Here is a 12212-nt window from a genome sequence, read left to right as displayed (position 1 = left end):
AATTTGAATGAAATAATTGATTGCACACATGAACAGATGAAAAAATAGATACATATTATTAATCTATGTGTGAATTTATTTATTAATTATTAAATATTTGGTCCTCATTTAATAGTCTTTCGGCCACTCGCGGCCTCTTATCATTCTCAATATGCGCAACCAGAGATACTTTTGGGGACATTGGAAACTTTACAGAATTGTACGTTAATGGGCCAGCCAATTCATTCTGGGTAATTCTTAAACAAAGAGCGCACTCCTTGACAAGAAGTAGACTATTCAGAAAGGTGTTAATTGGGCTTTAAAAAACATTCCCCGATTTACATGATAAAGTAGCAGAACATATATATTTTTCTGTGATCTCAGATTACGCAACTTGTTATGTGTATCATATCATTTTGGAATAGTGGCGTTAGGACTACGTTCGAAGATAATGTCCAGTTTTTTGCCTTAAATCCTGTCTTTCTACGCAGCATGACAACGTGAACGCGATTGTCTGAAAGTCTTCTCAACAGAGCGTTAATCGGCATTAATACTCCATTATTTAGCTAGCAGGTGCCCATTTTCTCCTAAATCACTGAATCTCTATGGAATAGTCCGCCTATCTTTAAACAGCAATGCATGATGGGTAAATGATGGAAGTGAGTGGTAATGGGCGCGTGTGTTCCGGACCACTCTGAAACTGTCTTGCTTTCTTCCTTTTGTGTCAAATGCAAATCCAGCGCAGACCGGTCCAGAAAATTAGAAAATATGCCTGGATAACGCGTTAGACCTCATGAATATAATACGACGTTGTAATGATGCGCAGAATAAGCATATTGAAGATTGGCCAGTTTTCATGTGTGTTCAGGCTGATGGCTACTTTTTTAAGCTATGGCTATTGACATGACTCTGCGATTCTTCCCAACCCTCCATGCATTGTCTCTGTTGTGAGTTGTCACTGGACAGTAGTCAAACTATAGACTTCAGACTGAGTGTGGACCTAGGCTTTAATCAACAAAGTTGATTCGAAAACTCGTGATTTGCTCTCGTAACTGTATTTTGCTTTTACCGATGAGTTAATGGTATATTCAAAATAGTAACATTTTGTACTGCAGTGTTTCAGGATTTTGTACTGTAAATATTTGAAAATGGTAACTCGATTCAAAGTGTAGGTACCTTAAACCTGGTCGTTGTTTGCTGCGTAATTTAAATAGATGAAATTGATTCTCGCAGGCTATCCTAGGCCTGGTGGTGTCGCGATATTTGGGGAAACTACAGAAAAGGTAAAAAAACATCTCCCATTCCATTTACATGTAATACTAACTATGCCTAGTTTTGTCTTTTAAGTGTACTTTCTGGTGGGTTATCGACTTTAATTCCCAGACCTTTGCATAGGCAGCTAATTTGCTGGTACAAAGCCTCATAACGGTAGTATTGGCCTGTAGACTGAACTGTATCACTTTTTTCTTGGTTGCAGTGATGAAGGAGGAAAAGACTCGATGGAAGTGCTTCCTAGAGAATATTAGTGTTCTACAATGGATACTGACCTTCCTTTTATTTGGTGAGACCTAATGTGTGTGTCTGCTGAATGACATTGGGACAGCCATGTGTAATACTGTGAATCCCTCCCTGAGAATCCATTCCCTATTCCTTAGGTGTGGCTTGTATTGGATTGATGGTGTGCCTTCTGTTTACTTCTCTTTGGATGCTGCCTACTCTCTACTTCATATGGCAGTTGAAGGACTGGCACACACCTGAAAGAGGTAGGCTACCCCCTAACACACACAATTTGCCATACCTTAGGGTTAGATAAACTGACACCCCTGCTCCATGGGCTGATTACTCATAGCTTCTGTTAATCCACATTTATTACACAAAATGTATATGGCATATCTCACAATGAATTGGGCTTTGCAAACAGAGTACATGCACTGTGAAATAACATATTTTCTGTAGATCTGTGTTATTCCACCAAGTTTTGATTGACTGTAGTTATATCTGGCTGTAGAATCAAGTGGAACCCATAACATTGCTGTGGGGAGGGGAGCATAACCTTTCGACCTAGCTACAGTTCTATTTCTGTAGGTGAGCTGTGCACTGTCATAGTCCAGCGCTGAGTCAGTGAGCTTTACTACTAAGTTCCCCTTAAATAATTGTGTGACAGTTTTGCTCTGTTGCCACCAGGAGGCAGGAGAACTGCATTTGTGAGGAAATGGAAAGTGTGGCATCACGTTAGGGATTACTTCCCAATGAAGGTATGGTGACAATGACAAGCTTTCTAAACTGATAACAATTATTAGGGGTCCTGGAGTGGAACTGGTGAGAAGAGGTTGCATTCTGGTGAGATGTCTTGGCAAAGAAGATGAAACATGGCTTTATATGAAAGGGCCACGCCTCTCTCGAAAAACCATGCTAGTTAGCTACATGGTGGCACTTTAATAAGCCATTGAAATATGCATACTTTGAAAGGTTGTGCAAAATTTCTCCTCACAATGAGTACATTCCTTCAAGGACATTATCGATTTTCTGCTATTTAGAATAGTATGAAAAATACTTGACACACTACTTCTCTGACATTGAATGATTAATCTACATGCAATTTGGAGTATGACATCTATGGACCAAGGTCTTTCAACCTAACATATTTAGCTTAGATCTCTTGATTTGCTTGACTCAGAGGAATGCCATTTGGATGCAGTGTGGCCCATGGTGGTGCAGGAGAAGATATTCACCCAATACAATATACCAAATGTGGGGCGTATCATTCAGTTCAGCAGAAGTAGACATCTTGGAGAAGCAAAATATTTATAAATGTATATTGGGAAAAATACATCAAAAACATGTTGCATGAACTGTTAGATGTTAATATGATGTTTGGCATGCATTGTAAAAAAAAGGACAGAAGCAGGAAATATATGAGAAATGTCCAGTTTGCCCAAGTTAGTGGTGCTATGTGGCAAATGCTGGTTGCAACTTTTAATTAGCTTTTCTGTTTAAGTCAGTTTAAACAGGGTTAGGGTTAGAGAAATCTTTTTACTGCATAGAACAATAATTGTTTTATTTCAAAACTAGAACCTTCAGTTCATGCTTACATTTTTTTTTACGTTTAAAGTAAAGCTGGGGTCCTTGGTTTATACATTGATTGATATTCATTAAAATTTTATACATTATATATGCATTGATATAAGAATCTAACTTGTACAGTATTGTGCAAAGGTCTTAGGCCACTTTGAAACATTTGAATGAAAACTGTTTGTCTGGGCAGTACATGTTTATTTGTACAAAATAACATTTTGAAGTAAATACAAAAACATTCCATAGATTTTGATCAGAGCTTCTAGAGCTCTGATCATTTTTTTAGCCCACTAGATGGTGGCCCAGAACATAGTCAAAGGATCATTTAAGAAATGTATGAAAAATGCTAATAGAATTCCCTGTTAAAGACTGTTACAGTGTCTTGTAACTGCTTAGTCAGCTGTGGTTACCTTGTGGTTAAATCCTGTAGGACAGTCAGAAACAAAAAGCCACAGTTGTGTGACGGTGTCCAGGTTTTGTGTTGGATTAATTAATACAGTACTACTGACAAGTAGGCCTAAGCCAGCAAGTGTCTTCATTCACCAACTTGCAACACAGACCGCCTTTCTAAGACACACTTATGTGGGAAATGCGTGATGGAAAAAAACAACTCAAGAAATAAGAGGACTTGAATAAGCTCATTAATGGCCTGTTTGTCATGCTTTTAACTACCTATGTTTTATTTACTATTTTAATATTGTGAATAATAAATGTATAATCTCAATTTGCTTCTTTGTTACACATCAGAGCCAAACTTATTGTAATAATTATTTGATGTAGCCTACTTTTACTCTCAGAATTATTCCTTTGCGTCTTCACATACTACGTTGCATTGTTTAATTGTTTGCGTGCTGGAGGTAGGCTACGCTATTACGTTGTGTGCAGAGCTAAACATTTAAGTTAGCTGTATACACAAAATGGCACTATCAAAGAGTCTAAAGAGGAAAGTAGACAGCGAAAATAGGGCATTCAAAGATGAATGGAAAGACAACAATGCCTTCATCCTACCTAGTTTTGTGAATGCAAAGCTGGTGTCTTATTTGCACTGAAGTTGTCGCTGTTTGCAAAGGGTATTTCAGAGGTGTGTCAAGCAAGCCACAATTTAATGCATTTCAGAACTTTTCAAAGTAAAAACTCTCAATTCAACTCCAAATAAAGCATTGTTGCAAAAAAGTTCTCACACTTTTATTCCGTAAGCAAAAACACTAAAGAGGAAGTCTGAGTAAATGTTGCTGTCAGTTCTATTTCAGCACCAGATGCTCTCAAAATAATCATGCTGCAGGCCAGATATTATTGCTGGCGGGCCAGTTTTGTCCCGTGGGCCGTCTTTTGCCGAACCCTGCTCTACAATGTTGGTTGAAATTCACCTCCAGACCATGACAGAGAACCCATTGTACTGCCCAGAAGACTGCAGACAGGCTTCAACTCTCACCAAATCCTTTAACATACTGGCATCTTTGTAAATCAAAAATGACAAAGGAGGACTAATTGCCCCATATTCATTTCTGCCATTGGTCTTTTGTGTATTGAAATCTCTTTTGCATTATGACTTTCTACAAGAATAGTTTCTTAGCTGTCTCAAAAGGCAATTTCTGGTAAGACTTCTCTTGGTTGAAATTAATTTAAATGTCACCATTTGCACACCTGGTCCAGCTAATTATGACCGAATTAAGTGGAATCAGCTGTCCTGGTGGTGCAATATAACAATTATATGGAATAGCAGGGATTCCTCAAGGATACATTTTGGGAACCAAAACTCAGTTTTTCTAGCCATCTCACAAGATATCAATTAACTTGAATTGAAAAGATATAAGAATGTCTTACATACAGTGTGGAGAACAAGTATTTGATACACTGCTGATTTTGCAGGTTTTCCCACTTACAAAGCATGTAGAAGTCTGTAATTTGTAATCATAGGTACTCTTCAACTGTGAGTGACGGAATCTAAAACAAAAATCCAGAAAATCACATTGTATGATTTTTAAGTAATTAATTTGCATTTTATTGCATGACATAAGTATTTGACACATCAGAAAAGCAGAACTTAATATTTGGTACAGAAACCTTTGTTTGCAATTACAGAGATCATACGTTTCCTGTAGTTCTTGACCAGGTTTGCACACACTGCAGCAGGGATTTTGGCCCACTTCTCCATACAGACCTTCTCCAGATCCTTCAGGTTTCGGGGCTGTCGCTGGGCAATACAGACTTTCAGCTCCCTCCAAATATTGGGTTCAGGTCTGGAGACTGGCTAGGCCACTCCAGGACCTTGAGATGCTTCTTACGGAGCCACTCCTTAGTTGCCCCGTTGTCATGCTGGAAGACCCAGCCACGACCCATCTTCAATGCTCTTACTGAGGGAAGGAGGTTGTTGGCGATACATGCCCCCATCCATCCTCCCCTCAATACAGTGCAGTCGTCCTGTCCCCTTTGCAGAAAAGCATCCCCAATGAATGATGTTTCCATCTCCATGCCTCATGGTTGGGATGGTGTTCTTGGGGTTGTACTCATCCTTCTTCTCCAAACACGGCGAGTGGAGTTCAGACCAAAAAGCTCTATTTTTGTCTCATCAGACCACATGACCTTCTCCCATTCCTCCTCTGAATCATCCAGATGGTCTTTGGAAAACTTCAGACGGACCTGGACATGCGCTGGCTTGAGCAGGGGGACCTTGCGTGTGCTGCAGGATTTTACTCCATGATGGCGTAGTGTGTTACTAATGGTTTTCTTTGAGACTGTGGTCCCAGCTTTCTTCAGATCATTGACCAGGTCCTGCCGTGTAGTTCTGGGCTGACCCCTCACCTTCCTCATGATCATTCATGCCCCACAAGGTGAGATCTTGCATGGAGCCCCAGACAGAGAGAGATTGACCGTCATCTTGAACTTCTTCCATTTTCTAATAATTGCGCCAACAGTTGTTGCTTTCTCACCAAGCTGCTTGCCTATTGTCCTGTAGCCCATCCCAGCTTTGTGCAGGTCTACAATTTTATCCCTGATGTCCTTACACAGCTCTCTGGTCTTGGCCATTGTGGAGAGGTTGGAGTCTGTTTGATTGAGTGTGTGGACAGGTGTCTTTTATACAAATAATGAGTTCAAACAGGTGCAGTTAATACAGGTAATGAGTGGAGAACAGGAGGGCTTCTTATAGAAAATCTAACAGGTCTGTGAGAGCCGGAAGTCTTACTGGTTGGTAGGTGATCAAATACTTATGTCATGCAATAAAATGCAAATTAATTATTTAAAAATCATACAATGTGATTTTCTGGATTTATTTTTTAGATTCCGTCTCTCACAGTTGGTGTACCTATGATAAAAATGACAAACCTCTACATGCTTTGTAAGTAGGAAACACTGCCGATTTTGCAGGTTATCAAATACTTGTTCTCCACACTGTACTTATTACTTATGTTCATGTTTATTATGTATTTTAATGTTGCCAATCAGAACCCAAAATACAATATTTTACTCTAAACCAGGGGACTCCAACCCTGCTGCTGGAGGGCTACTTTTCTGGTGGTTTTCATTCCAACCCTCAGTTAGCACACCAGATTCTAATAGTTACACAGTTAACCGAATAAGACTGCATATACATGGGGTTGGAGTGAAAACAACCAGGACAACATCTTGAATGGTCAGGTCTGACTTTTCACAGCTCTGTCTATACATTTCCGACATTCCTACAGGCCCTTTGCTCAGCTTTTTACCAAAGCATATGCAGTATGTCTCGTGTTTCAATGAAGGAATCTAGCTTTAATAAGTCCCATATTGGATGCTTAATATTGGATCTGTATTTCCTCCCCCTTTGCGTAGTTGGTGAAGACTGCAGAGTTAAATCCAAACAAGAACTACATCTTAGGGTGTCACCCTCATGGGGTCATGAGCATGGGAGCCTTTACGTCTTTCAGCACTGAGGCCTGTGGCTTTAAGGACATCTTTCCTGGGATACGCTCCTGCCTCTGCATACTGGGTTGCATCTTCAAGATCCCCCTCTACAGGGAATATGCCATGGCTACTGGTACTGTATATAAGGCATATAGGAGGGTTTACCTCTTTAGAAGCTGTGCTTGTTGATATTGTAAGAATCTGTACATGTTTTCTGTGATTGATTTTGTTGCGACCAATCAATCTTAATGAAAGGAATGCAGTATTCTCCTACTCCCCTCTGTTCATAAAATGACTCTCTTATTCTCATTTTAATATTCTCACCAGGTTGTTATCCAGTCAGCAAACCCAGTCTTGAGTACCTTCTTTCTAAAAGTGGAAATGGCAATGCAGTGGTCATTGTGATAGGGGGCGCTGCGGAGTCTCTTCTGAGTCGGCCTGGGGTCAATACAGTAGTTATGAAGCAGAGGAAAGGATTTGTCCGGGTGGCCTTGGAGTTTGGGTGAGTTATCCATTTTATGGATGGATCAGTAGTGGAAGGCCATAAACAGTTTTCAACAAAAAAAATAAATGTACATCACATACACTACGTTCAAATGTTTGGCCTCACTAAGAAATGTCCTTGTTTTTAAAAGAAAAGCAAGCATTTTGTCCATTCAAATAACATCAAATTGATCAGAAATACAGTGTAGACAATGTCAATGTTGTAAATAACTACTGTACCTGGAAATGGCCGATTTTTAATGGAATATCTACATAGGCGTACAGAGGTCCATTATCAGCAACCCATCAGTCCTGTGTTCCAATGGAACCGTTGTATTGGCTAAGTTTATCATTGTTAGATTAAACCTTGTCATTGAACAATACAAGTACAATACAACAAAATGCAGTTAGCATCTAACCAGAAGTGCAAATCGAGGGCAGAAAAATTACAAGTATTTACATGTATTAAGTATATGTATATTACAAGTGGATTGTGTAGATGTGCAATGAAGGAAAATACAGTACAAATGGCAATACTAAATGTGCAATTAACACAAATAGAGGAGGGAAGAAAGTTCACAAGTTTTAGGTGTAGTGAATGTTACAACTGGGATAATAGTTGTTCGGGTACAAATGGCAATTTCTAAATGGCATACTAGGTGCAAACGAGGCACATGGAGTGATGCTGTAGAGTAGCATGTACAAATACAAGCACGGTGGCAATTCTATGTGTGCAAAATGTAAATGTACAAAGAGGCAAATTGAATGTGCAAGGTGCATGTGCAATTGAAATGCAGGGATAGCAGCGGTGAGGTTCCTGGGGTAGACATGTACCTATAACCACTGAAAACTTCCATTATCAGGCTTTGCAATGCAGTGTCAGAGTAGTACAAGGGAGTAGTGCAACAAGGTCCCTGAGAGGTGGGGGGGTATGGTAAGTGATGGGTCACAGAGTTCTCTGGGTCACAGAGTTCTCTGGGTCACAGAGTTCTCTGGGTCACAGAGTTCAGCGGAGTTACAGTAGATGGGAAGAAACGGTTCCTGAGCCTGCTGGTGCGGGACCAAAGAGACCTGTACCACCTGCCTAATGATAGGAGGGCAAACAGTTTGTGGCGTGGATGTGAAGGGTCCCTGATGATGCCGCGCAGACACCGTCTGCGCTGGAGGTCTGTGATGGCAGGAACTTGGCCAGCACATGCTCTGAGCAAACGCCTGGAAATGCAATCAGGACCAGCAGCCTTGCGGCATTCACCCTGCTCAGTGCAGACAACACTTCTGCGTTCGAAGCAGGCGTAGAACCTGTTTAACTCGTCGGTGAAGGAGATGTCGCTGGCTGTGGGGGTAGGGTTAGCACAGCTAAAAACTGTGGTGCTGATTTAACAAGCAATGAAACTGGTCTTGTTTAGACTAGTTGAATGTCTGGAGCATCAGTGTTCAATTTACAGGCTCAAAATGTCCAGAAACATATTTTATGACATAATTTGATTAGTATATATTAGTGCTGTCAAACGATTAATCCCGATTAATCGCATACTCTTCTGTAGTTAATCGTGATAAAATGTTGCCCTTAATACACACTTCTCTGTTTAAAAAGCAGTACATTATGGTAAAGCAGTGCATCATGGACAGTGCTTGACTTGTATTTAAATAAATGCATGTTGTCCCAGCCCTTAATTTAGTTTAATATACATACAATGTCAGTCCATAACTTACCACAATAACTGTCTGCATCTAAATGGAGCCCATGTAAATGTAAATAGAATGTTGCCATCTCATATTGTTTTCTTGATTAACGCACCAAGGACAATATCTGCTAAGGTAGGATACTGTATAAAACATATCAGCCCCTTTTATCTGGACAGCTACATGGTGTGCAGGCCATAAAAAAAAATGATGTCTCTATGAACTAGGATCATGCTAAATAATCTGTAAATAGGCCACAGGTAAAAAAAAATTTGAACTTATCCTTTTAAATACATAAGGGAACACGTAATCATCACAGTATTACAGTCAATTAAACTTCAGGGATATCAATATGTCCAGTTAGGAAGCATAAGCGACTGTGATTCAATATCACCTGTTTTGGTGCAAATGAAAATGACAACAGGTGCACTGGAGAGGCAACAGCAATACAACCCCCAAAAAGGGAATGGTTTTGCAGGTGGTGGCCACAGCCCATTGTTTTCTCCTTATTTTTCCTGACTGATTCCTTTCAAGTTTTGTTTTGCTAGTGTCCTTGTTACTACTGGTAGCATGAGGTGGTACCTGCCGCCCATTCAGGTTGCACAGGTAGTCCAGCTCCTCCAGGATGGCACATCTATACTTGCTATCGCAAGAAGGTTTGCTGTGTCTTCCAGTACAGTTTCAAGAACATGGAGGAGATCCAGGTGTCGGGCCGTTACACGAGGAGAGCAAGTGGGACCTGTGCTCACAGCCCAGCACCTTTCAGCTCGATGGGCATTCGCCAGAGAACACCAGAATCGGCAGGTGCACCATTCACAGAGCAGGTTCCCATTAAGCATGTGACAGACGTGGAATTGTCTGGAACGCCCCGGTTAGTCGGTGGCTTGGTGCAGGACAATGTCCAGCCTCATGTGGCTAGAGTATGTAGGCAGTTCCTGGATAACTAAGGCATTGATGCCATTGACTGGCCCTCACGTTCCCCACACCTGAATCCAATTGAGAACCTCTGGGACGTTATGTATGTGGTACATCCAACGCCGCCACAGACTGTTGAGCTCACTGATGCCTTGATCCAAGTCTGAAAGGAGATCCCCCAGGACACACTCCGCCGTCTCAACAGATGCAAGCCCAGACGTTGTCGGAGTGCATACAAACATGTGGGGGCCATACACACTACTGAGTAGGGACATCACTATACCAGAAATGTAGTATTCAATACCAATACCAGTGAAATTCCATTAATCTGGATACCCAGTTTGATACCACTGTAAAAAACAAAACAATAAATCCCCATGTACTTAAACATACACTCCTTTTAATAAAAACATTTGAACATTACAAAAAAGAACAGTGGCATGCAGCCTTCGAGTATTTAAAACAAACAGTACTGTGCTTAAAATACAATCAATCAACTTTTTATGGCACAGCATTTCAATTGCATTACACAGCCGAGAAATGGAAAAAATAAAAAGGTAAACGTGATGGATTAGAATAAGTAGAACACAGAACAGGCTCCAAGTATCAAGTCCAGCACTGGCATATAGCGTTAGTTAGAAAAGCACCTAACCCAAGTCCAGGAACTGTATGAAATGTCCAGCTCAAACTATATTGTTAGCCTAAACACGGTAGCCTTTAGCCATTGCAAACAGCGGATAGAACATAGCTGGCATTTCTGTGTAGCCTGGCCAACTGTCTCAAACAAAAAATAATAGTAACGTGTATTTCAGGGTAAGGATATAACAAGGTTAACACCTTGGATACGTTGTTAATGTGAAGAGAATCAAAATTAAATCACTTTAAATAAATCTGCATGTCAGAATTTTGGCATCGACTTGGTAACGAAGTATCAGTTCTCGTGACATCCCATATAATACTGGGTCACATCATGAGTTGCGGTGATGAAATTCAGGCAAGTTAGAACAGCCTGTGATTTCAATTGTTTACTTAGATTGTCGGTGTGAGTTTGAATCCAGCCCTAAATGCGTTTGTAATTTTGGTATCCATTGACTGTTGTTAGGTCATTTTGTTCTCCACGAATTACACAATGTACAGTAAAGTGTTTGATCTTTAATATTTCGTTCATTGTGACCTCATGGGAGATTTAAATGTTTCCTGAATTTTTTGAGCTATGTTGTAGCCACACTGTCACACAGTCACCAGTCACAACATCACCAGTGAAGTGACTCCGGGATGCTGGCCTTCTATAGGCAGAATTGCAATTTGTAAGTGACCCCAAACTTTTGAACGGTAGTGTATTTACACCATTTGTGTGTGTAAATAGTAAGCTGCCTGGCTACTTATGGTATGGTTTTATTAAAGAGGCCCTAACTAAGTGTTCTTATATCTCTTTCATTGTTTCTCAGGGCTGACCTGGTTCCCGTATACTCGTATGGGGAGAACAATATCTTCCGCCAGGTGATCTTCTTAGAAGGCAGTTTGGGCTGGAGGTTACAGCATCTCTTTAAGAAAATCATGGGCTTTGCCCCTTGTCTGTTTGTTGGTGAATACGGTTTCTGGATGCCTTACCACTGCCCTGTAACCACTGTCGGTTAGTGACCAATTAATTACCTTTACCTTGGAATTAAGTTGTAATTCTGGAAATGCACTGTTACCTTATGATCCACAGTTTTCCATGTTAACTGAAGTATTGTGTTTGAGTTGAAGTTGGTGTTTTTAAGTAACTTTTAGTGATACTAGATCAGAAAAACTAGTGCTCCGATTGTTAAACTGTGTGCTTGTGTAGCTTTTAACCAATGAACATGCGCTTCTCAGTGTAAAATTCTCATAATACCCATTTGTGCTCTTACTGTCCAGTGGGCTGTCCTCTTGCAGTGCCAAAGCGGTCTTCACCCACTGAGGAGGAAGTGGACCACTATCATGGCCTTTACATGGAGGCCCTTGTGAAGCTTTTCCATGAACACAAGGTCAGCTGTGGACTCTCTGACACCCACAAGCTGAACATTGTGTAGACTACTAATTTAGACTGCACTGTGTGATTTGTCATGGTGTCTTTCTTTGTTAAACAGATCAGTCAGTCTGTCCATCAATGTGACCTACCACTATAATCAGTCCTAGTTCAATAAATGCATTTCAACTCAGGTTCTGATCTG

General features: G+C 40.6%; 1 protein-coding gene across 3 annotated transcripts; it reads left to right on the top strand.

Moving 5' to 3' along the window:
• The first annotated feature begins 412 nt into the window (after positions 1-412).
• mogat3b (monoacylglycerol O-acyltransferase 3b) lies at positions 413-12201 on the top strand. 3 transcript variants are annotated; one of them, XM_010893455.4, is made up of 9 exons: positions 413-552; positions 1213-1262; positions 1457-1540; positions 1635-1742; positions 2164-2234; positions 6865-7069; positions 7264-7438; positions 11466-11650; positions 11917-12201. In XM_010893455.4, exons 3-9 carry the CDS (start codon positions 1459-1461, stop codon positions 12069-12071), a joined length of 981 nt encoding a protein of 326 aa, XP_010891757.1. In that variant the 5' UTR covers positions 413-552; positions 1213-1262; positions 1457-1458; the 3' UTR covers positions 12072-12201. The 3 variants fall into 3 exon arrangements, with proteins under 3 accessions (XP_010891757.1, XP_010891756.1, XP_019904170.1); XM_010893454.4 differs by lacking the exon at positions 413-552 and adding an exon at positions 645-926; XM_020048611.3 differs by lacking the exon at positions 413-552 and adding an exon at positions 645-1061.
• The last annotated feature ends 11 nt before the right edge of the window (positions 12202-12212 follow it).

The sequence above is a fragment of the Esox lucius genome, chromosome 7, assembly GCF_011004845.1.
Source record: "Esox lucius isolate fEsoLuc1 chromosome 7, fEsoLuc1.pri, whole genome shotgun sequence".
In the NCBI taxonomy this organism is placed as follows: Eukaryota; Metazoa; Chordata; class Actinopteri; order Esociformes; family Esocidae; genus Esox; species Esox lucius.
Note: the sequence above shows the minus strand (reverse complement) of the source record. Positions and strands in the feature narration are given on the sequence as shown.